The 23359-nt window shown below is 57.3% G+C and overlaps 1 protein-coding gene across 1 annotated transcript in view; it reads right to left on the bottom strand.

Annotated features, from left to right (window-relative positions):
• LOC102025542 (protein cordon-bleu) overlaps window positions 1-23359 on the bottom strand; it is a 94928-nt gene that overhangs the window by 39873 nt on the left and 31696 nt on the right. The window contains exons 2-4 of the mRNA XM_013520574.1: window positions 11567-11770; window positions 4766-4976; window positions 2705-2933 (exon numbers count right to left, since the gene is read on the bottom strand). Coding sequence (XP_013376028.1) covers window positions 2705-2933; window positions 4766-4976; window positions 11567-11770 — 644 coding nt within the window. The remainder of the gene's footprint in view (window positions 1-2704; window positions 2934-4765; window positions 4977-11566; window positions 11771-23359) is intronic.

Raw genomic sequence — 23359 nt, 5'->3', positions numbered from 1 at the left:
GTGTGTCGTGCCTGCGTGTGCCCCGAGCATGGGCGTGTGTGTCGTGCCTGCGTGTGCCCGGGCGTGGGGGTGTCATGCCTGCGTGTGCCCGGGCATGGGGGTGCGTGTGTTGTGCCTGCGTGTGCCCCGGGCATGGCTGTGTGTGTCGTGCCCGCATGTGCCCGGGCGTGGGGGTGTGTGCGGTGCCTGCGAGTGGTGGGTGACGGACACTGAGACAGGGGCAGCCTTCCCACACGCAGCACGCTGCCCCCGGGCACCACACGCAGAGCTGTGGGGGGAAGACTGCAGCGAAGCTGAGCCTGCTTCTGTCTCTGAGCTGGGACAGCACGTGGCCCTCAGTCACCAAGGAGCTCTCCGTCCAGTGCAGACCCACGTGTTAGGGCACCATACTCTGGTGACGTGTAGCTTGCAGCCGTCCAGGGGTGGTGGGGCCCCCATCACAGCCCGAGCGGGGCCAGGAACCCGCTCCAGCAGAGGGGAGGCCGTGCTGCCAGCCTGGGTGCACTAGGAAAAGCCTGAGGGGCAGCTCAGGCCACGGACGGGGCCACGGGAGCACCAAGAGGTGAGCGCTACAAGGGAGTCTGTGCGGCGGCTCCCTCCCTCCCTTCCGCCGCGCCGCCTCCTCGGCCTCTCCGCGTCTGCAGGGCCTCACACAGCGGCACCGAGAAAGCAGCCCTGCCGCGGTGCGCGCCGCAAGCCACGCTCAGAGCGCACGCCCGTGCCCCGCGCCCCCGTGCAGAGCAGCCGCAGGCCCACAGTACCTGGGCAGCTCAGGGACGGCGCGGACTGCGTCTTGGTCAGAGCTGGAAAAGGCAGGAGGAGAGTGAGGGCCGCTCCGAGGCCCACGGCCACCGCCCGCCCGCCCCCGGGTGGGGTCTGCATGCCTCCCCAGGCCCCTGCGCTGCACGCTGCTGGGCCTGGTGTCGCTGCACAGCCTGTGTTTCTGTGCTGCCCCTGCCAGGATCACAGCACGCACTGCCCACGGCCACGGCCCTCGGCTCCAGCCCGGGCCCAGGCAGCAGGGCGGGAGAGGGGGCAGCCAGCCCGGTGTCCCTCAGCCTGGTTGGCTGCAACAGGAAGGGACCCGGGACACACTTCTTCCTGCAACACCGTTTCTCCTGGAGCTCGGGAGGTGAAAGAATGAGGCACAGGCGCGTGGCAGGGACCAAGGGCGGCCGGCAGGCCTGCGCCAGGCAGGAGGGTGCTGGCAGCCTGGGGCGCCGCTGGCCTCCCCGTGGGACAGGGACAGTGCCCGAGGCAGTGCCGAGGGGCTGGGTGCTTGGGAGCAGCTGTTCCCAGCCTCGTGTACTGGCCACGCTGTTGGGGTGGGCTGGCCGGAGAGAGCTGTACTCGGCCTCCAGGACCCGGAAGGCTGTGGCCCCCGCAGGCCACCGTGGGCTGGCCAGGTCCTGCGCTCCTTCTTGGGCAGCTCTGCTGAGCTTCTCTGTGGACAGGAGGGACACAGCCTGCTCCATGCAGATGTAGTGTGTGCCTCGGTCCAGAGTCGCTTCCCTGGCTCCTCTTCCACCGGTCCTCCTGACGCAGAGCTGCGTTTCCAGAGGCTCACACAAATCCCGGTTCCACAGGGTGGAAACGCATCCAGAGCCTCCAGGGCTGTGAGGCAGGGTGCTGAGGACAGGACTGAGTCACAATGACCCAGGCAGGCCGGCATGGGCGAGGCCCTGGGCTCAAACCCTGCAGTGGAGGTAAAAAACAAGCCGCTGGACAGCACACAGGATGCATTGTTGCTGAAGGTCAGACAAGCACTGGGGAGGCCATAAACAGTCCGTGGAACGCCTGCACCATGGAGCTAAACCCTCTCTCTTGAGTGTCAACAGGAACCAAGGCCCGAGGCCGGGGAGGGGTGCCCTGACCTCCAGGAGGTGCGGGCAGGAGGGGTTCCGCCCTGACCACTGAGCTCACAACACACCGGTAACAAGCAAGAGGCAATTTTATCAGAAAAATTTTGAAAAAAAGCCATAGAAAAGCTTGAGTGTGCAGCTATTTTGAAAATCCACCCCACTCCGTGTGTTTGGAAGGAATAAAACAGGCAACAGATGCTGAAGGAGGCTCGTTAGAGGAGAAACTTCTAGGAGGCCCACTGCGCAATCCCGAGGTCCAGGAGCGCGACCGTCCCTCCGTCTGACAGCTGTGCAGCTCCGCAGCCGGCCCGTGCCTGCCTGCGCCACGTCAGTCTCTGGGCCAACAGTGGCAAGGGGGCGAGGGGGCGCCGAAGTTGTCCCCAGGGCCTGATCTACGGCCTGCAAGGTGGCCCGCGCTGGAGGAGCGAGAGGCATGTCTGACGGGCCTTGCAGAGAAGCAGCATCTTCAGAGCCCGGAGCTGTGCGGAGCAATGAGAAGAGAAACAGAACCCCGCGCGTGGCTGCTGAGCCGCGGAGCAGAGGTCTCACTCCTTCGCAGCTTCTCTTGCCTTTTACTTAGCAGAGCTCACAAGGGGGCAGCAGGCAACAGCGGCGTCCGGGACTGGGAGGACAGAGGCGTCCTCGTGATGGAGCGTCTGGACACAGCCGGCTCCCTTCCCTGCCTACGTCAACCCCCGGCAGACTCAGATGCCTGGAGATCCACGTGCAAGACAAGAGCACCGGGAGCACAGCGCGGTGTGTGTGTGCATACGAGTGAGTGAGTGTGTGGCACCAGTGTCTGCCCCGGGCGGGTGGGTACACGGCGCCGCGCTGGGCCTCACCTCTCCTGTTGTCCCACGCGTACAGCTCCTTTATCCCCAGCTCGCTGAGGGACTTGGACAGCTCCAGCTCCTCACCCGCAGCGCCGTCGCGGAGCAGGACCACGTGCTCCGGGCTGACCTCGCACTTGGCGCAGATGAGCGGCAGGAGGCTCTGCAGCGGCACGTCGGGGCTCACGCGCACCACGGCCTTCTGCGTCCGCAGGTAGTTCACCACCAGGCGCACCGACTTCTGCAAGGCAGAGCAGAGCAGAGCGCCCTGAGCCCCGGCTTCCGCCGGAAGGAAGGAGCCGATGGGGCGGGGCGGGTGTGGGCCTCTCCCCACAAGAGCTCTGCAAGGCAGTGGCAGGAGGAAAACCAGGGCCCAGAGTCAGAGGAGCGGGGTGCTCAGCACAGGGGGGGCTCTGACTGTAACACCCCACACAGGCTCTTTCAAGGTGTTTACGGACACTTTCTAAAGGAAAATAGTCTGGGTGTAATGTGGAAAATTTCATTAAGGAAAACCCTCACAAAGCAAAACATCAAATTTTTACGTCAGAATGTCCATATAAGTATGTACTTACACATATGTATCTACATGAATACACAGAGTATTCTATATATATATATAAAACACATACAGAGAATATACATACACAGATAATTTTTCAGTACCAGTAATGGAACCTAGGATCTTCACAATGAGCTACATCTTTCTCCCTTTTTTATTTTTTTATGTTGAGACGGTCTCGCTAAGTCGGTAAGTTGCCCAGGCTGAGCTTGAACTCATAATCCTCCTGCCTCAGCCTCCCAGAGAGCTGGAATTACAGGTGTGTACGCCACCATGACCAGCTTGAATTTATATATACACACTACACACATACATTTTAAGTGAGAAATATATTATCTTTTTCAAATACCAGACACAAAGTAGAAAGAGAAGCAATCAGCTTGACGAAGGCTGACCCTGCGTGCCTACGACACAGGGGCCACCAAAACCTGCAGTGTTCAAAGCCTCACCCCGTCTCCTCGAGTTCAGCATTACTGATCAGCTGATGCTGACATTCAGAGGCGACAGAGAACATCCACAGGTTGCACCGGGAATGGCTGAGGCAGGCCACGGGCTCCCTTCTGGCCTGGGAGGTGGGACTTGGTAGCCATGACAACGACAGAGTGTCTAAGGAAAGATGGATGCCTGCTCCCTGACCAGGCTTCTCCGAGAGAACCACACCCAGCATGGGCCAGGAAGTGAAGGGAAGTCGGGGGGAGGAAGAGCGAACCTCTTCCTCAAACACAGATTATATTGGAACAATGAGCAAAAACATCTGCGTTGAACATGGCAGACAAGGCAACGATCAGAATCTGTTAATCACGGAAACACTATCATGGGAGATAAACCGCCAGCCAAGTACTCATCTTCAAAAGCAGGACAATTTGGCATAGCTTCCAAGCATCTGAGAGTAAAGCCCTACTTCTTTTAATGGACCCCAAAGCTCTACCTCAAAGCCTTCTTAGAAAGCACAGTGAGAAGCTGCAATTAGTCTTCATCACCAATAAAAAACCTCAGATAAAGCTATTGGACACTCCCCAAACGCAACACATAAATGTTTCTGAAACCCATTTTTCAAAAAGAAATCCTCTTCTTTCTCTCTCGAGGCAGAAGATAAAATCTTACCTGGATCCCAACAGCTTCTTGGGGGGCTGGAAGAAATCCTAACTGCCGAATCTACCAGCACAGATACTAGCTAATTAATTTTAAGTCAGTGAAACTGAAAACTCAATTGCTCCTTCACCCTAGCCACCTTTCCAGTGCTGAACAGTGCCCACCGGCAGTGGCTGCCATATTGGGAAGGGAACTGTGCACCACTCCCGTTTCCATACTGGGAAGGGAACTGTGCACCACTGTTCCCACTTCCAGAAGATCCTGGTGGACAGTGGTAGACATGGGAGCATTCTGAAAATTCTGCTGAAGCCAGTGTAACACCTTCGCTTGCTCAGCCTGCAGGAGCCACTGCCTGCCTGTACCTCCCTCGCACAACGCCCCATCCACCAGCATCCCCAGGTGGCTCACAGCCACCCACTGACCTCAGGCACCTTGCGGGGGCTGGGCTTCGCCTTCTCTTCTGGAACTTTCTCTTTCAGAAACACAGTGTGCACATTCAAGGTCCCAACCAAAGTATTTGGCTTAAAACTCAAAGGCTGTTGGGTTTCCGAAGACCGGACCTCCAGCGCGTGGTGGGAAGGGTTCAGATGATTCTGCAGGCAGAGTTCAACCAGCAGATCCATCATTGCATGGCTGAAAGAGGGAAAGCAAATCACGGTTGTTAGAGAGTCCGCACGTTCCTTTCCGCCCAGCTCAGTGAGCGCAGAACAGGACTTGAGTGCGTGGATGAATGAGATCAGCTGTGCTATGGAAAAAACAACCACAGCTCATTAATGTCTTCTGCATGACTGTATCGCGTTGGGCTGGCATTTTAGGAGCTAGCAAATAACACTGCTAAAAGAACAAAACCATCCCGGCTGGCAAAACAGCTAAACCCACGGCATGTTGGAATGACACTTCCTACAGTCTTATTCGTAGGACACGGAAAGACTAAGCTTTAAGCTGAAGGGAACAGCCGCTGTTAGGAAGAGTCACGCACCAGCAAATCGGGCGACCCAGAAGAAGCAAACTTCTAGACACACTCAACCCACGGAAGCGGAGCCATGGGAAACAGTACCAGACTGAAAAGGAACGGGGACTGACTCGGTCTTTAACCCTCGCTGCAGAGAGAAGCCCAGAGCCAAGTGGGGTCGGCAGAAAATGTTACCAAGTTTGCAAAGAATCACACCCCTGCCCTCCAGCTCTTACACAAAACGGAAGTGGGAACATTCCAAACACCTTATGAGACCAGCATAGAGACAGGAGACTGCACAAGAAAAGAAAACTGCTGGCCAACATCTCCGATGAACACGAATGCAAAACTCTCCAGTAAAACAGTAGCAAGCCAAGCTCGGCAGCACACTTGAGAGAGATTTGCCAGGTTCCGGTGGGCTCCAGCCCCGGGAGACAAAGATGGCTCAGCATATGCAAATTAGCCAACGTGCTACAGCATATTAACAGCACGAATCATAAAAACCTCCCTCAGTGTCTCGACTGATACAGAAAAAGCATCCAGTAAAACTCAACATCCATAAATGATTTTCTACAAATTAGCTTGTCATGATGGCCCATGCCCGTGATCCAGCACTCTGGGAGCTGCGGCAGGGGGATTACAAATTTATAAATTCAAGCCCAGCCTGGGCAACTTAGTGACTTAGCAAGACCCTGTCTCAGAATAAAAACGTAACGAGGGCTGGGGATGCAGTCAGTGTAAAGGCCCTGGGTTCAATCCCCAGTGCCGCTCCCAAAATCCCCAAGTCATTCCCCTTCAACAAATGCAGTTGCTTTTCAGCGGCTACAAGTGACAGCGACTAACCGCATGCGGATGGACCCAGAGCAACGTGGCCAGCTGTCTCCGGGACAGCGGTCACACTCCCTGCTCTCCAGGAAGACCCTGAGTGACACCCGTGCCCCAGGAACCCCAGACGCTGGCGCACGGTCATTGGTGGGGTGTGTGGCGGAACCAGAGCTCACGCACACCAGAGGCTGATCTGTTTCACACAGCTCCCCGCAAGCAGCAGCTCGGCCTCCCCCAGGAGCTGACTAGGGCAAAACAGGGTGTGACACTCCCGCACATGCAGGACAGGCAGACCCCTCAAAGACCCGCACAGCAAGCAGACTTCGGGGCATCCAGTTGGGGTGCGGAGGACTGAGCTTCGCCCACAGCCTCCATTTTTAAAATGTTTTGAGACAGGCTCTCACCAAATCGCTAAGTTAGCCAGGCTGGGCTTGAACTTGTGATCCTCCTGCCTCAGCCTCCCAGAGTACTGGGATGACAGGCTTGACAGCTAATCTCCCTGCTCCAGTTCACTATTAAGTGGGGAGAGGGCAAAAACAAGGAAAACCATCCGCACACGGTGAGAACAGGAAGAGGGCAGACCCAGGTTCCCACGCACATCTGGTGGAGGAGCAACACGGAGCTGCACTAATTCAGCCTGGGCAGTGAAGGACCTGGGTCCCTCCCCAGGCCGGAAGCGGTTTCTACGGGAACGGTTTCTATGGGAACCTGAGTAGGCTCTGGTCACGGTTGCCCTGCGCCACCTCTATCTGTTCTCATGGGCGGGCGCACAGCTCCCCCTCGAGGACAGAGATGGTGGATGCGTTAGTTAAAAGTCGACTTTCACTTGTAATTTAGAACGAAAAACCAAACAGGACCGAAGATGTACTCTGTGCTCAGGCGGAGCTCAGTCCCCGGGACCAGGCGTGAGCTGCCTGCGCTGTGCTGGTTCCACCGCTCCTGGCTGACGCATAAAGTGCCAGAACCCACGCTGCCGCCACCGGCCAGGTCTTCCACGGCCCTGCAGCCACTGGCAAAAGCCACCCAGGAAGAGGCAGGAGGCCCTCGCTCAGCCCTGCAGTGTCGGCAGGACGGAGGCCCTGTGGGTTTCCTCCAGGGTCCCGAAGCCTCGGGACAAAGGGCCAGTGACTCCCTTGCTGGCGTCACGGGGCGCCTGGGTGACTCTGACGCGTGGTCTCCATGCCCGGTCAGCAGCCTGCTGGGTGGAGACGGCCTCTCCGTGCCTCAGTTTCCCCAGGGTGAAGACCGAGGGTACCGCGTCCATGGAGCCTCACATCAGCTAGCTGAGCACAGCGCCAGGCTCGGGGCAGCCAGCGTCCAGGTGTGCTAAGCAGGCCGGTTCGTTTGTTGCTCTTTCCGGGTTTGGGTGAGACGCAGGAAGGCGTCATTGGCTCCGCCTCACCAGTCTGTGTTTGTCTGGACACCACCCTGCTCTCAGCAGACAGGAGCAGAGATCCTCTCCCTGACGCCTGGGGGAACAGCGGGACAACACACACACACACACACACACACCAGGCACGCGTGGAGACAGCGTGGCACTGCACATCACAGGGAAAGGGAGGCGAGGCAGGAGGGCGGCCAGGGCTGAGGACCTCTCTGCCTCAGTGACATCCCGTAGGGACATTGCTGTCAGGGCTGCAGGGACAACTGGGCCTGCGTGCGTGCGTGTGTGCGTGTCTGTCTACGTCCCTCCATCCGTGCTCTGGTTAAAGCCCTGCTTTAGCAGACAGCAGTAAGGGATCAAGGGCTCCGGGCACAGTCCCGGGAACAGATCTCCCTCTTCCTGCTTATCTTCAACACCTTGTTTTCTCCCAGCTTCACTGCACTGCTCCTCAAACGCCCCAGGTCTCGTAATTGAGAAGTGAAATTTAATTTCGGGCATTCGTTGTTGACCTTTCTTTTAAATTTTAAAGGTGGATAGAATTTCTGTATTTCTTTCTTTGAAAAATACTGCTTTCTAAATGCGTACAGGCCTCAAAATGAGTTTTTGAGGGAGGGGTGACTTTGATGAGACACACTGACCTTCACCTGCCACTGAGGTCCCAGCAGAGAGCTGGGCCGAGGGGAGGAGCCTGTGCCCCGCCGTCTCCCTCCCAGGTACAGGGGACACCAAGGGGCGGGGTCGGGTCCCAGCCTGCTCAGAGATCATGCTCGGGGACGGGCCGTTGGGAGGCCATGCCCCGTATCTGTCCGGCCCGCTGTTAAGGGCTGTCTTGCTGGCGGGCCTGGCTCTCCATCACCCTGCTGTGCTGGGGTGTGCAGACCCCTGAGGACGATCACAAACGGCCACACCAGTGGTGACACAGCTGACCGTCTTGGGCTGTGTCACACCCGTCCCGCGGTCCCCGTCCTTGTGCGCAGGCGCAAGTGACCAGCGAGGCCCCGGGCACTGTCAGGCGGGACCTTATACCTCACAGGCAGGGCCGGGCCTGCACTAGGGAACTGGACGTGCAGGGCTGCAGGAGTGGGCTGCCCGCTCCAACCCGGGCTCAAGCCTTGCTCACGGCCTTTCTCACCAGCTCCAGAGCTACCCCAGCACAGGCCCAGGGCCCGGCTCGGAGACTCACGGGGCTCTGAGCACCCCAGACGCACACAGCTCACACCCGCGGAGGATCTGCCGGTGCCACGCGGCACTCTTCCCCGCGTCCCGAGGGCAGCCCCGTCCTCAACTTTCCTGTGGGTCCCAGGCCAGCAGGTACCCCGAGCTGCCGGGGAGGCACAGGCTGGTGGCACGGAGTCTGGGCCAGGCTGGGAGAGAGACTGGTCCCACAGCAGGGCCAGGTTTGTGACCAGGACCCTGCCTGGAGCTCACGCGCAGCACACATGCAACCAGCAGGGGGCTCCAGGAAGCCCTCAGGGTGGGGAGGGGTCTGCAGCTAGAGTCGGACTCCTGGTGCAAGGTTGATATCTGCAGGAACCCAGTTTTTGGACGCCTGGATCCTGACCAAACCCAGTGACAGTCAGATGAAGGGTGCAGACCTCAGAGCACCGCCGTAGGCCAGGCAGTCTGTCCAAGGCCTGGTGCAGGGAAGGGGCCGCCCTTGGGAGAGGGCCCGCCTTGCTGCAGACCTTGGACTTGCAAAACCGCTTACAGGCAGCAGTGCGGCCAGGCGTGACAGCACACACCTGTGATCCCAGCACTCTGGGAGGCTGAGGCAGGAAAATCACAAGTTCTAGCCCAGCCAGGGCAAGTAAGTGACTTAGGGAGAGCCTGTTTTAAAATTAAAATTGGGGGTGTGGCTGGGTGTGAAGGCCCTGGGCTCAGCCCCAGTGCGACCACCCCCAGTGACAGAGGTGTAGGGGTCCCCTGACCCACAGGCAGCGGATGAGCCAAGGCTGGGAGGCCAGGAAGACCTGACGGTCCACCGGCCCAGAGGTGGGCAGGAGATGGCACACCAGGTCCAGCCCCAAAGGTGCCCAGAACTGGCGCCCTCCCTATGCCCTGACCGCCTCTGACCTGCACCTTGGCGGCCCCGAGGGAACCCGGAGCCTTGTGTCAGGCCGCGCAGAAGTCTAGAGTTCTCTGTAGGGGCCCCCGACACGGTCCGGTCACCCTCCACGTCACTCACTAGTGAGTTTGCACCAATGTCACCTGCCCTCCAGGGGCGGGCCAGCGCCGAGGTTGCCATCCGCCCAGCCTGTGCATCTGGCAGCAGGCAGCACACGCCTGTGCCCGGGCGGAGCACCCCCCTGCACGCAGGGACGAGGCCCGGGGCCGTGGGGCACCTGCTGCACAAAGGGCATGAAGCCCCCACAGCAGGACCGCAGGACTCTGGGGAGATTTCACCGGGTCCCCCGCGCCCAGCCCCTCAGCTACGGATGCACCGTGGACGTGACCGTGCAGGGTCCAGGGGACCCCACCCAACTCCATCAGACAACACCCACTTCCCAAGGGCAGCGGCTCTGCCAGGGCGCCTCTTTCCCTGGCCCCCAGGTGAAGCGACGGGCCATGGCCTCCTTCCCGCCACAGTCACACAGGCCTGGGCCTCACACACCTCTGCTTCAGAACAGCCCAGAGCCTCCACTCTCGTCTCAGCTCAGAGACACTCAAAAATGAAGAAAGATCAACAGTTTGCAGCCTGCAGCGAAGAGCATCCGATTGCTAATGCATTTCCTGTACGAGAATCTTGCCGTCCGGAGCCCGTGGCCCGGCTGGCTGCCTTTTATGTGCTGCTTGCTCGGCCTGTGGACAGGGGAGTGCGCCCTTCACGGAAATCACACTTTATGCAGAGAGAAAACACATGGACAGTAACACTGGCAGCACCGTTAGGAATCTGGCTTCAGCCGCTCCTGTACTGTAAAGGAGCGCCACACATAAGACCAACTCCCCAAGCACAGGCGTTTCGAGGAACCTGGGACCCGGCTGTGCCCGTAGCTCTGCCGCCGCCACTGGGGATGGGATCCTAACTCACTCTCGATAGGAGAAGGCTGCCCGAACCCTCTGCCTGCACGGGCGCTCCTGGTCTGGGGACCTCACCAAGCTGTGTGCTGGTCACTTTGTCAGGGGAAAAAGGAGTCCAAGGATGTGTTCCTTCAAACACGTCTTCAGAAATCATTTTTCCTTTCCAGATAAGCAGTCCACCTTTCCTCCCACATCCAGAAAAGTCATCTGGGTATTACACCCTAAGACAGGAGCTACTCTTAACATTTTCTTAAAAAAAATATGTAACTCGGAATTGGGCCCACAGATACGAATGGTGAACAGACCCTAATACACTCACTGGCAACATTTCTGGCATTCTTGCATATTCTAGAACACTTTAAGACCTTGGTATTGCCATGGCACACTTCTTAGGTCATAAGAAAGGCTGGGCGGGAGGTGTCCTTACAGTGCTGAGGACTCTAAGACAGAGAAACACACAGGGGTTCTCACAGTCCACAGCACGGCCTAGGAAAGGCCCCGGGTGCTGGCCTCAGCCTGGCACCCACCACGCTGGCCTGGGTGGGTTTTGGGTGTCCTCTAGGGCTGCGCCCCACTGCAGGGTGAAGCCACAAGCAGGATTCCACGCACTGGAGAGCAGCCCCTGCCACGCTGGTATGCCACCCGAGAGAGCCATGGCCTCCTGAGCACAGGGGACAAGGTGGCATCCCTTGAGGCCACCGTGCCAATCTGGGCAGACAGAGGTGGGGAGCAGTGCTCCTTCCACTTCCTCTCACACAGCCCAGGAAGTAGTACACACCCCCTTTCTGGTTCGACTATCACCCGGCTGTGGCTCAGCGGAGCTCTATCCTGAAGGACAAGGTGAGCCTGGCCAGCCAGGTATCACACACCCCTCTGGGGGCGCAGCTCAGGTAATCTCTAGCTGTCTCCAAGTCCCAGACTGACATCCTGATGGCCTTCACTGGGGTCAGCCCTGACGTGGCAGAATGGGGCACCCCACGTGCAGTGTCCAGCTCTCTCTTCGCCCTTGGCGTGGGGCGCAGGGACGCCAGCACTGGTGCTTACCTCCCGTCAACCACGCTGTGCTTCTCCAGCCCACCGGGCAGGACCACGGTGATGTCCAGCGTGCTGTTGGCCAGCGCCTCCTGCTGGTGGATGAGGTTCTGGTGGCAGCCAACAGCAGTGTCTCGGGAAGGCTTCTGCTCTGTGGGGACACTCGGGAGGGCAGGCTTTCCAGGAGGCGGGGGAGCACGGGCCTTCATCTTCCTCCTGTGAAGGGCGCACAGCAGCACCGGGTGACAACGTCCTGCTTCATACTTGTCCCAACAACCCACTCCCACGAGCGTTCACGTCACTCTTCAGAAACACCTTTCGTGTCACACGGTCTTGTAAGTCAGCACAGCAGGTATGATCAAACAGCACCAGGGTTGTTTAAATAAAAATTATTACAGCAAAAGGGGCACTGCCATTAACCCCCTCAAAATACTCCTCCCACACACACGCTTCACACACCCTGACCCCACGGTTCTTGCCGCTTTCTGAAGCAGTTCTGGAAGCCTCTTTCTGAGGGTCTTAATGAGGTGTGATCAGAAATATGGTGAGTGCTGCTACCAAGCACCATCCAGTGGAAAGGCAGCTCGTAGGAACATGGTGCTGTGTCCTCATCTAACTTCCTCACCCCATGGGAGACCTCTGGCTATTCACCAAGGTCAAGATGTCCACGAAAGGGAAACGTTCTGAATCATTTCAGGGCATCAAGGCAGGAACGACAGGGGAACTGAAGACGTTCAGGAAAGAGGTCTTCGAGCTGCTTCAGAAAGTGGCCAGGACCATGAGCAGCTGTGCTCAAAGGTGGGGTGGGATTTACAGGCCGAGGGCAAAGTGTCTTTCACTGCAGTAAATCTTTGAATTTTTATTTAAACATTCCCTGTAGTTTTGGGCACACTTCACATCAGCACTCTGCAATGCTGACAGGTAATACTCTCCCTAGAAAAGCAAAACCTAGACCAGTTAAAAGAAAAATGAAGGAAGTGGTAAACATGAAAGGAGGAGCTCCTGGAAGAAAATACCCATAAATACGGTCACCGAGTGGAACAGGACCATCCTATTTCCCACAAGTCCCGGCTGGAGGTGGGGGGCGGGGCCTCCCTGGTGCACAGAGGTGACCTCTCCAGCCCAGGAGGTGGCTCCATTCACGACCCTCTGCAAGGGTCGCCCATCAGTCCCGCCCACTCCACAGTCAGGACCAGTTCTGGGCATTGGGAATCCTGCACCCATGACACTGGGTGCGCTGGGACCTCGCCAAGCCGTGCTTATGCCCGGAAGTCCTCAGTGGGACCCCCAGGGACACACCGACCCCCTGGGCCAGGCTGTGCAGCGGCTGAAGGACGTGGCCACCGGCGTCTCACCCCACAGCCTGCCCCTGTCCTCACCGGGGTCCTGATGGTGCCAGGACCCCAACCACTCGCGGGAGAGTTCTGCCGCCCTCCCACCTGGGACCCTCTTGATGAGGATTCTTACATTTTTCTGTTTCCTCCAGATTAGTAAGGGAAGGCAAACAATGTTACATTCTGTATGGGTTTTGTTTTATATATAGCCTGCATATTACATAAGTATTTCTCTATGCACATAAACATCTACATGCACACGTATGTATAAATGTATATATCCATGAACATATATGAACGAGTACATACCTATATTCAATTATACATAAGGACTTCATTTTACATAGACCCTGGGTATTTTATTACTACAGCAGCAGCTAGTCCATGCTCAGCACCTGCTGCTCACCAGGACGGACTGTGCTCTAAGGGTCCTACTTGGCTGAGCACCGCCTCATCAGCAGTCGCTGCCTCCAGCCTTCAAGCGCTCTGCAGGGGACACCCGTGTGCCAGGGTTCTGGAGCTCCTGCTGTAACACAGTGTCGTCTGGACACAGAAACCGGATCCCCAGCGACTCCCGAGGGTGAGGGCGGGCTCTGCCCTCCCCTGCCCACCCCGGCCGAGGTGTGAGGTGCAGACGGGGAGGTTTCTCTCCTGCAGGCAGTCCTAAAGAAACAGCCCCTCTGTATGGGTTGTAGCACCCATACAGTGTGCTCTAGGAAGCTCAGAGATGCTCATTCTGGCAGGTTTCTGATGGGTGGCAAGTATAAATAGTCGAACATTGTGAGTGCAACCAAATAAATAGTCTAGTTACGCATCAGTGAAAGACAATGCCAATCAGTTACAGTGTAATGCTATACTGGCACTAGTTGAACATGTTTAAAATCATGTAATTCAGTGAGCAAAAGTGCTCGACAGAGTTTTGAAAAAACAAGCCCCAAAACATGACTTGTTCAGGAAAATTCCATTTTTAGAAAGAGGCCTACATTATAGCAACCGATCATGAAACAGACTGGAAGAGTCGGTGAAGAATTAATTGGTGAGGCCTCACGTGCGTTTTGCTACCTGCGCTTGCACACATCTCCGATGTTTTCTCCAATACCACCTGCAGCATGCTGCTTTGGAAATCAGCGAGTGGGAGGCAGAAGAGGCAGGAGCTTTCAGACGCTTATTCGCCCGGTCCACACGAAACAGGGGTGACGTGCCTCTGCTAGTGTAAGGGGGTTCTCTCCGGTTTTCTTGTTAAAAGACTTATTAGCACCTCCACCCTAATATTTATAAACCTGTGCTATACCCTGACCGCTTATGTACTTCCATCCTTTCACTTTATAAAATTAAAAACAACATAATCGACACACAGTCCACTCTAGGAAGGGTTAGCTATTTATTCATTCATGTATTCCTCTTGGGACTACAGGCCTCCCTAGTTTGCAGCTAAGAAATGTGGGGCATGTTTGCTACATTACAGACAGGCAGAGCTCACATCCACCCAGGGAATTTAACTTCAGAGCCTAAATTTTAACCACAACATTATTCAGTCTCCAGTAGGAAGGACAGACATCACCCCATTTAGAGTTAAAAGCAAGACAGACACAGGTATGGAATCTTTCATAGTTCAAGTGGGTCCCAGGGCTAGAAACCTAGTCCTACGTTACTTCTCAGAAGTGCTCTTAGAAAGAAGAATGTGCTTCTCCAGCAATTTCTATGAAATAAACATATACAATGGCTGATAAAAAAAATGTGCTTAAATTTTAAAAATATTACAGTAAAAGACACAATGCTGTTCACCCCTCAAAATCCTCCCCCTCACTTCAGACACATCCCATCATTCTTGCCGTTTTCTGCAGCAGCTCTGGTGCCTCTTTCCGGCAGGTCTTTATGAGGTGTGACCAGAAATACGGTGAGTGCGGCTGCCGAGCGCCATCCAACAGAAAGGCAGCTCGTAAAAACAAGACGCCGCGTCCTCACCCCCCTTATCCGCTGGACCTGGCACCGTGCAATTCCTGCTCTTCCCCGAAGTAAAAATGACCACAAAAGAGGAACGTTTTAAATCGATTCCTGACCTCGAGGCAGCCCGGGCAGCGCCACTAACGACACTCAGGAAAGAGGACTCCAGGGGGTTGCAGAAAGCGCACAAACAAGGGGTGAGGTGTCCAGAGCAAGGGGCGCGCTCTGAGGGCCGCGAGTGAGCAGAGCCAGGCAGGAGGCAGCTCCTGACCCGCGCACGTACGCAGCCAGCTCTGCGACAGGAGCAGGGCCAGACAGGGTCATCACCCAGGTAAACCTCCCGTTCCGGAGCATCCGAGTAGCCCTGGGGTACCGTTTTATCTCCACCCGCTGGGCAGGGTGCTAGGCTGGCACACGCGGAGGAAGCTGCAGTCCACACCGCAGCTCTGCAGGCGGTGAGGCCCAGGCAGAGGGGTTCCCGGAGCGCGGGATTCGTGTGTGCAGTGTGCATGCGTGAGTGTGCACACACACAGGAAGTGAGCAAACATTTCTCCAGATGGAGCATTTCACACTCATGAAACACATTTCTGGAAATCATCTGTGTGCTCCTGCCGGCCCCGCACCTCCATGACTGGGCACATCTGTCCCCTCGGGCTGGAGATGGACACCCACACCTGGAGCCTGAGGGTCTGCGCTGACCTCTACCTTGGACCTCGCCTGCATCGCTTCCCCTCCACGGGGCCGGGTCCTCTGCTCCCGGAAAGCCCCGCAGCGCCCCTGGTTGTGCCCAGCGCACTCCTGCCTCCTCTCTGGGTACTGCAGGCCGCAGGGCACCCTGGGTAACACACCGACAGGCTCCACAGCATCCAGATCCATCTCGGAAGGACTGGGGAGCACGGACAAGCCCTGGCCACCCCGGACCAGTGAGACCCTCTTTCGTGAGAGTCGGGTCCTGTGAAAGCTTTGCCACATTCCTTTAGGACGGAAGCCCCCGTTAATATTAAAATGGTATAGGATTTTAGCAGCAATTCTTACATGTTTTGATTGAAGCAACTACAATATAAATCTACACTTAACCTATGTGTATGTTGCTACCTTTCCCAGTTTCATTTCCGCTTTGCAGAGTGCATACTTTACGAGCCCATGTGGGTCCATGCCTGAAGCTGGACACAGAGTCTAGGACCGAGTTAGCAGATCTGTCTCGTGACCATCCACCCACGGGCGGAGAGGCAAGATTTGGTGAACACACCCCACGGAGTAGTAGCCTTCAAAAGGGAGAGTCTGTGACATCCAGCACAACATGGGCGAACACTGAGGATATTGCCGTCAGTGAATAACCCACTGTAAACACCACGGGACTCTACTCGTCCAAGGTCAAGAGTTGTTGAATTCATACTGATAGAAGCAGGGGATGACTGTCAGAGGCTGGGAAGGGGCCAGAGTTTCCGTCCTGCAAGCTGAATAAAATTCTACAGATGGACGGGGAGGTGGCAGCACTGCAGCGGGAAGGCACCTGATTCTCTGGAATCTTGTGCTTAAAAATGCTTGACATGCAGGCCTGGTGGCACGGGCTTGTCATCCCAGCACTCAGGGAGGCTGAGGCAGGAGGATGGCAAACTGGAATGCAGCCTGGGCGATGTAGTGACTAAGGGAGACTCTGTCTCAAGGGCTGCAGACTTGGCTCAGGGTGACAGTCCCCAAGGAAAGAGGTTGACCTGACAAATGTGCTATGAATTCCTTAGCAGCACCGCAACACCACCCTTAGGGTTCAACGTGCGGTGCAGGGCTTGCACCCGTTCCCCCGCCCAGGACCTCAGCCTCCGCCCCGAGCCCTCCGCCCCGGCTGTGCTGAGCGGCTGCAGGGCAGCATGGTCGGTGGTGCAGCTGGAGGGTCCCCAGGAGAGGGTCAGCCACACCCCTGCTCACAGCCAGGCAGCAGAGACCGGGCCGGCCCTCCTGGCTGCTCCAAAGCTAATCAGCAGCCTCCTGAGAACACAGTCACAGGGCGACACGCAACTTCCAGCGAGCAAACTCAGGATCCTCCTGCCTCACCCTCCCCAGAGGGTGGGATGACAGGCACGCGCCATTACACCCGAGCTTGACCATTTTAAAACAGTTTGGTCCGGAGAAGCCCTGAGCGTCCACGGCCCAGCAGGGGATGCCTCGCTCACAACTGTGCAGGGCTTGGCAGCGGGGCGGCCAGACAAGTCTCTACGGAGTCCAAGGAGCCTGACCTCCTGTCTCCTCTGGACACACCCTGGGCAGGGCTCCTGGTCAGCGGGAGGCCAACAGGCTGGGCCACCAGCTCCTCCTCACTCCACAGTCCTGGGCCTGGGCTCTGGGTTCTTCAGGGCTGAGTCACCACCGTCAGCAATACCTCTGCTCCTTTAGTGTCCTCGGGGTTAGAGGTCAGGCGGGTGTGCCCGGCAGGAGGCATTTACGAAGTGGAAAGGAGACAGGAGAACGTGCCTGGCATCGCAAAGGCACCAATCACAGCTCCGCTGAGCTCGGGCCCACCCACGCCCCACTTGTGAAAGCTTCTGGGATGTGCGAGCCTGCAGCAGGGGGTTTGACCTCTGCTCCCTGAACCCCAGAGGCACCAAGGCAATTTCCCAGCCAACACCCAGGTGCTGCGGGGCACAGTGAGGGAGCCGCCCTTCCTGCCCCACGTTGCACTTTCAGCCTGGACGGGAGCCTGGAGGTTGTCTACAGGCTGCCTCAGTTTCCCTCCACTCCCAGCCACAGCTCCGGCCAAGTCCAAGGGAAGAAGGGCCAAACTTCAGGTTAGCAGCAGTAAGGCTAGCGCTGGGCAGACAGTGTCCTGAGCCCACACACAGGGCACAGCAGGCAGGCAGGGCTGATGCCCACGGAGGCCCTCGTGTCCACTACCGGGGTCCACACCTCTGTGTCAACAATGAGCTGCTCTCGGCCCTCACGTTCTGAACAAGCACTTGGTGTGATCGACAAGCACAGTGACGTTTAAATAAAAAATTTAAGAAGTATTATAGGCAGAGGCATATGGGCACACACTCTTGAAATCCTCCCCGGCTCTGAACACACTCATCCCCGTCCCTGCCGCCTTCCGCAGCAGCTCTGGGGTCCTCTTTCCTGAGGGTCTCTAGCTGCGCTGTCCTGGCTGCTCTGGCGTCCTGAGTGGGTTCAGCACGTTTCCCTTTCATGGTCACTTTGACTTTGGGGAAGAGCCAGAAGTCGCACAGTGCCAGATCTGGTGACTAAGGTGGGTGAGGACACAGTGTCATGTTTTTACGGCCTGTGGTTTTATTGGATCGCACTCAGCAGCAGCATTCGCTGTACATTTGATCAGATCTAAAGATACTGCAGTAACTTTTAAGAACATAAACATTCACTGTGGACTCTGATCACCTGGTGTACCAGCCAGTCGTGGCGCAAAGGCTGTGTGATTTTAGTCCTCACGCCCATGCTATTGCGCAGCACACCCTCTGCTCCGCAGATGCAAGGCAGGGGGCCCGAGCACCAAGCGACTTCCTCCCAGCCCCACAGCAGGGAAGCCTGGAGCTCCCATGGGGCCTTCCAGGGCTGGGACACTGTGTAGCCACCAAGTGCCTCTGCTTCCTTACGTGCAGACCCTGTGCTGGGCTGCAATGCCGGGGCCCGCGGTGGCACTGTCAGACCGGATGCCAGGCTCCCCTGGGGCGAAGTCCGTCTCCCAGCAACTCGGGACAAGCCCTCTCCTCGGACGCGGCTCTGGACACTCTCCGTCAAGCTTCCTTGTGGCTCAGGCAGAATCCCCAAGCTGTCACAACTGGCTCAGGGACCGGGAGAGGCCATGGCCCAGGGGGGCGGAAAGGCTGTGCCAGGGCTGGCACAGGCAGAGGCGTTGGGCCAGGAACGGGTCAGGCCCCCGGCTCCTCAGGGTCCTTGGCGATCAAGGATGCTTTGAGCATCCAACAAAGTCCACGAACCTCTCCCCGACAAGAAACTTCTTCATGATGGACGCCTGCCGCCGTGATGGGCGGGACGCTGGGTGCAGCATCCCCGCCACAGGTCGCGCAGCCTAGCGCTCCATGCCAGGGCCTCCGAATGCTCCACTGTCCGCACCCTTAGCCACAAAGCATAACTAGGCAGTCTTCTTTAGGAGAAGACACAGCCACGCAAGGGCGAACGTGGGCATCCACGGGACAGGAGGGCTGGGAAGCTGGGGAAGCAGGCACGCAGCTGTGCCCACAAAACACCGCATCGCAGGCCAGCACAAATGCTGTCCTTGGACACGGGCCCAGGCATGGCTCTGGAGCTGGAAGCCACCACCTTGCTCGGGGGCAGAGAGACGGAGGTCACCACTCAAGCTACATGCAGACCTGCCACACTGCACACCCTCCAGCAGAAGGCGGGACTTGGACAAGAGACTCTAACCTGAAGCCTCAGCTTCCCCAAAGGCAGAGCAGGTGGAGAGCTCACGGGCTCACCCAGGGCTGCTGAGAAGACTCCTGGTCTCTGGCATGGCTCTGTGACACAGCGCTCAGACTGCAGCTCGTAACAGTTATCTCCCCTACTCCCAGCGAGCTTACCCTTTGGAATCAGCAAAAACCCCTCTTATCTCAGTGAGGGTAAAGTAGCAGCTGGCTCCTTCAGGTTCCCAGTGAAAGCTCATTTATGCCCCAAATGCATTTGGAATTGACGGAGAAACCCTACTCATAGTAGAATTTCACAGTTCTGACCTGGAGGTGGCAGAAGCTTTCAGTAATCCAACATAGAAAGATTAGCTTTCCAGATAGAGTTCTCTACTCCGCACACAATAGCAAAGGCTCTAAAGGCAAGGGCCTGCGTATATGGGAAAGCTGCTATCTCCTCGCGCATCCAGTGCGTATTCAGAGAGAAACATTTGAGAGCTGGGTCCCACAGCTATTACCCAACTTGGGTAAGTTAAGAAAGAGCCCAGGGTGTGGATCGCTTAGCTATCGGCAAAAGCTGCAGGCTGGAGCTGAGTATCAGATAAAATCTCAGGGCCGCCGCATTGTTGAATATTACAGAAAGAGGGTATCTCCTTTCACAAAAGTTTCCTGAGGTTGGAACACTCTGAGCAGATACAATGAAATAAATCAGAGAAGAGAACTTACTGACTGCCGAGCAGCAGGCCACGTTTGTGCACAGCGAGGACCGTCCCCGCCCCTGCCTGGCCTGGGCTCCTCGGACCCTGGAAGGAGGACGCAGTCTCAGTCCTGGAGCTGAGGAAGAAGCGAACGGGCTGCTCCAGCCCCGTGGGGACCGGCAGCCTCTGATCCGACCGGCCCTGACTTATTCATAAGCTGCCACCTGAGCAGTGCGGCCGAGGTGCTCCCGGCAGGGAAGTCACAGCCATCTGCAGAACAGGAGCAGTGTCCCGGGTGGCACAGGCCCTCTGAACCCGGAAAGGAGACAGGAGAAACCGCGGGCTCCGCAGGGTTCCTCTGGAGGAGGGGGCCCAGCGGGAAGTGCTCCTTCTCCTGAGTGCGTCCGGCGGCTCTCCCAGCTGCCCAGTGTGCAAGCACGGTGCCCTGTCCCCAGGGAGGATGCCCAGTGCTTCTTGGAGAAGCAGGCAGCTCTCCTGGAGCCAGCCAGCCGCGTGCTCTGAGGCGCGTGTGGAATTTGCGTAGAGCACTTCTTCCTATCCCCGCCCAGGCAGGGTTTAGCACCTTCTCCTCAGAGTTCTGATTTCTCTTCCTCCCGAAGGGATTCGACCAGAAGCCTGTAGTTTCCCTGTAGCCAGTCTTCAGGGGACAGTGTCTGGTGGCTTTTCAAGCTCAAAATGCATACACAATATGATCAAATACAAGGTGAATGATTAAATTAAAAATAAAAATTATTATGGTAAAACACAAATAGCCATTGACCTCCTCAAACTTCTCACCCTCACTTTGAACATATTTATCCCACGGGTCTGGTCACTTTCTGGAGCAGTTGTGGAGTCCTCTTTCCTGAGTGTCTTAATGAGGTGTGAACAAAAATACAGTGAACATGACCGCCAAGCGCCATTCACTGGAAAGGGAGCTTGTACAAACACGCCGCTGGGTCCTCTCGTCCACCTTGTTCACTGAATCTGACACTGTGTGACTTCTGCCTCCTCCCCAAAGCCAAAATGACCAAGAAAGAGAAATGCTTTGAATCCATTCGGGACATGGAGGCAGCCAGGGCAGTGCAACTCAAGACCCTCAGGAAGGAGGACTCCAGAGCCGATGCAGAACATGGCAAGGGTGGTGGGACGAGTGGGTGCAGAGCGAGGGAGGGTTTCTGAGGGGATTCGTGGTAATGCGTCTTTTCCTGTAATATTTTTAAAAATTTTTTATTTAAGCAGTCACTGTATTTTGGATCATCCCTCAAATTTGCTTTCTGCTAAATGGCACGGCCCCAGGACACTGCCAAGTAGAGGGACACAGGCGGACCCACAGGTCTGCTCTGGGAGGGGGTGCCAGGCTGTGGATGGAGGCTCTGGCTCTCCCCTCCGCGTCACCCTGCCTTGGCCCATGTCACCCTCTCTGTCTGGCCACATACCTGGCCAGCAGCCAGAGTTCTGGTCAACCCCCTCCCTCCCACTAGGGCAGCGTGGCCTGCCCAGTCCAGCCCAGAGAAAGCAGAGTGAGTGTCCTGCAGCTGCCCCTGTATGCTACTGCCTCCTTCACCTCTGTACCGGACACCACATCGTGCCTGCTGTCACGGCCTTCTGGGAGCCCCAGGGGTCGGGCTGGTCCCGGGCCGCAGAGCCAGGCGGTGCCCACGAAGAAGTCTTCTCAACAAGTCCTCCCACCTCGGGCAGAGGGGCCCCACCATCGCCAGGCTCTCACCTCGCTGCCTCCTCTTCCTGCTCTTCCTCCTCCTCTTCCTTTCCCTCCTCCTCCTGCTCCCCAGTCCAAGGCCCCTGCTCCAGGCTGCCTGGGCTGTGTCTCCTCCAACCCAGCCTGCCCTAGGGAACTGACTCCCTCACAAATATCCCCTCTGCCGCCCCCCAGGCATGGGCTCCAAGGTCCCTGCTGCCCACTGGGTCCGGTCCAGCCAGCCCCCTCTGATCTCCACAGTCCCAGGCGTGTCTGCACAGGGACCTCACCATCTGCACTCAGGGTGGCGCCCGCTGCTGTCCTGCCCCACCTGCCGCCCCCCTCAGGTTGCAGTGAGTGGGAGGGAGAAGTGACAGAGGACAGAGGCAAGGACTCTCCTCCCACAGGTGCCTGGGGGGGCGGGGCAAATGCACCCGGCGGGAGAGAGAGAGGGGATCCCTGCCCGGGCTCCAACCTCCGGGCCACCTTGAGCAGGCAGCACGGACTAAGCTGTATTTAACCTCTGCAGCCCCTGTGTCCCTGTCTGTGACTATCACAGCGCCAGGTAAAGACTAAGCAACTTCATTCCTGGAGAGCCCTGCTCGGGGCTGGCACCTCACAAACGGCCGTCACCCTGTCGTGCACCCCTGCCCAGCCTCCCTCGCTGTGGGCACCCGGAAGCCTCCTGCAAGCGCCATGGCCAGGGCCCCTCAGGGACCTTCCCGTCCGCTCCCCTGAGCCATGGCCTAGCTGCAGGCGTATTCTTTTTATCTTATGGAATAACAGCCAGCTCTCTCATGACTTCCTCCTGATTGTTCTGTTTTTTCCAGGCCAGTGCGGCATTCTTAGCCACACCCCATGGAAGTGCCCGAGGAGTTAGGCACACGCTGCTGCCCGGTGTGTCAGGCAACTGTGGACCTGAGGAGGAGCCACTGACACGAGCGTGGAAGGGGCAGGCGGCCCCCCACAAGAACGGGGGGTAAGCACGAGCAGCAGCAGTGCAGCGCCTCCATTCTTGAGCAGGCCGGACTGAGCTTTTGCAGACACTAATTTAAATGAAATTCCTCAAAGGCGCATTTGAGGTACAACTGCTTGATGGGCCGCCCCCTTGGGCTTCACGTCAGCAGCGCAGGAGAAGCACAGCCAGACGAGCGCTGATTTTAGCTCAGAAATCCTAAGGCGAGGCCCACGCCCCTCCCCTGGGTCCACGGAAGAATGCACAAGGGCAAGAAGCATCAACAGCCCTGGCCCAGGCAGAGCAGAAATGCCAACCAAGGGAGGCAGAAAACATCAAGGAGCGGGATTTGCTCTTGACAAGCCACACAATGCGGGTTCTCCCCTTTGGTGGGAATGAAAGAAACAACTGTATTAACTTCCCTCTGGCGAGTGTGACAGGAGAAGCAGAATGAGTGGGAACCCTAAGATAAACCCCGCGGGGCTGGGATTAGGACGCCGGGCCCCGAAATGCACCTCGGGCACCGCCTGATAAGCGCGCTCTGTTTCTATTTGCTTTTGTAAATAACTGAAAGGCAGGAAATCTGACGATCCAGCCTTCTGCTGAGCCGGTAACTGATGAACAGAGGACAGCTCAGAGAATTTCTCAGGAAGGCGAACCCAGCGCCCTGTGCCTGGGGCCGCGGTGCGCAGGGGCGAGGGTCCACGTGACGGCCCCAGGCTGGGGTCTCCGGGTAAGGTCTGATTTCTGCACCTGCACTTTGACGACTTCACTGCAATTCTGCCCACAAGCTTGTGCACATTTG

The sequence above is a fragment of the Chinchilla lanigera genome, unplaced genomic scaffold, assembly GCF_000276665.1.
Source record: "Chinchilla lanigera isolate Chin_1 unplaced genomic scaffold, ChiLan1.0 scaffold00055, whole genome shotgun sequence".
Taxonomy (NCBI): Eukaryota; Metazoa; Chordata; class Mammalia; order Rodentia; family Chinchillidae; genus Chinchilla; species Chinchilla lanigera.
This window is presented reverse-complemented; position numbering and strand designations above follow the sequence as displayed.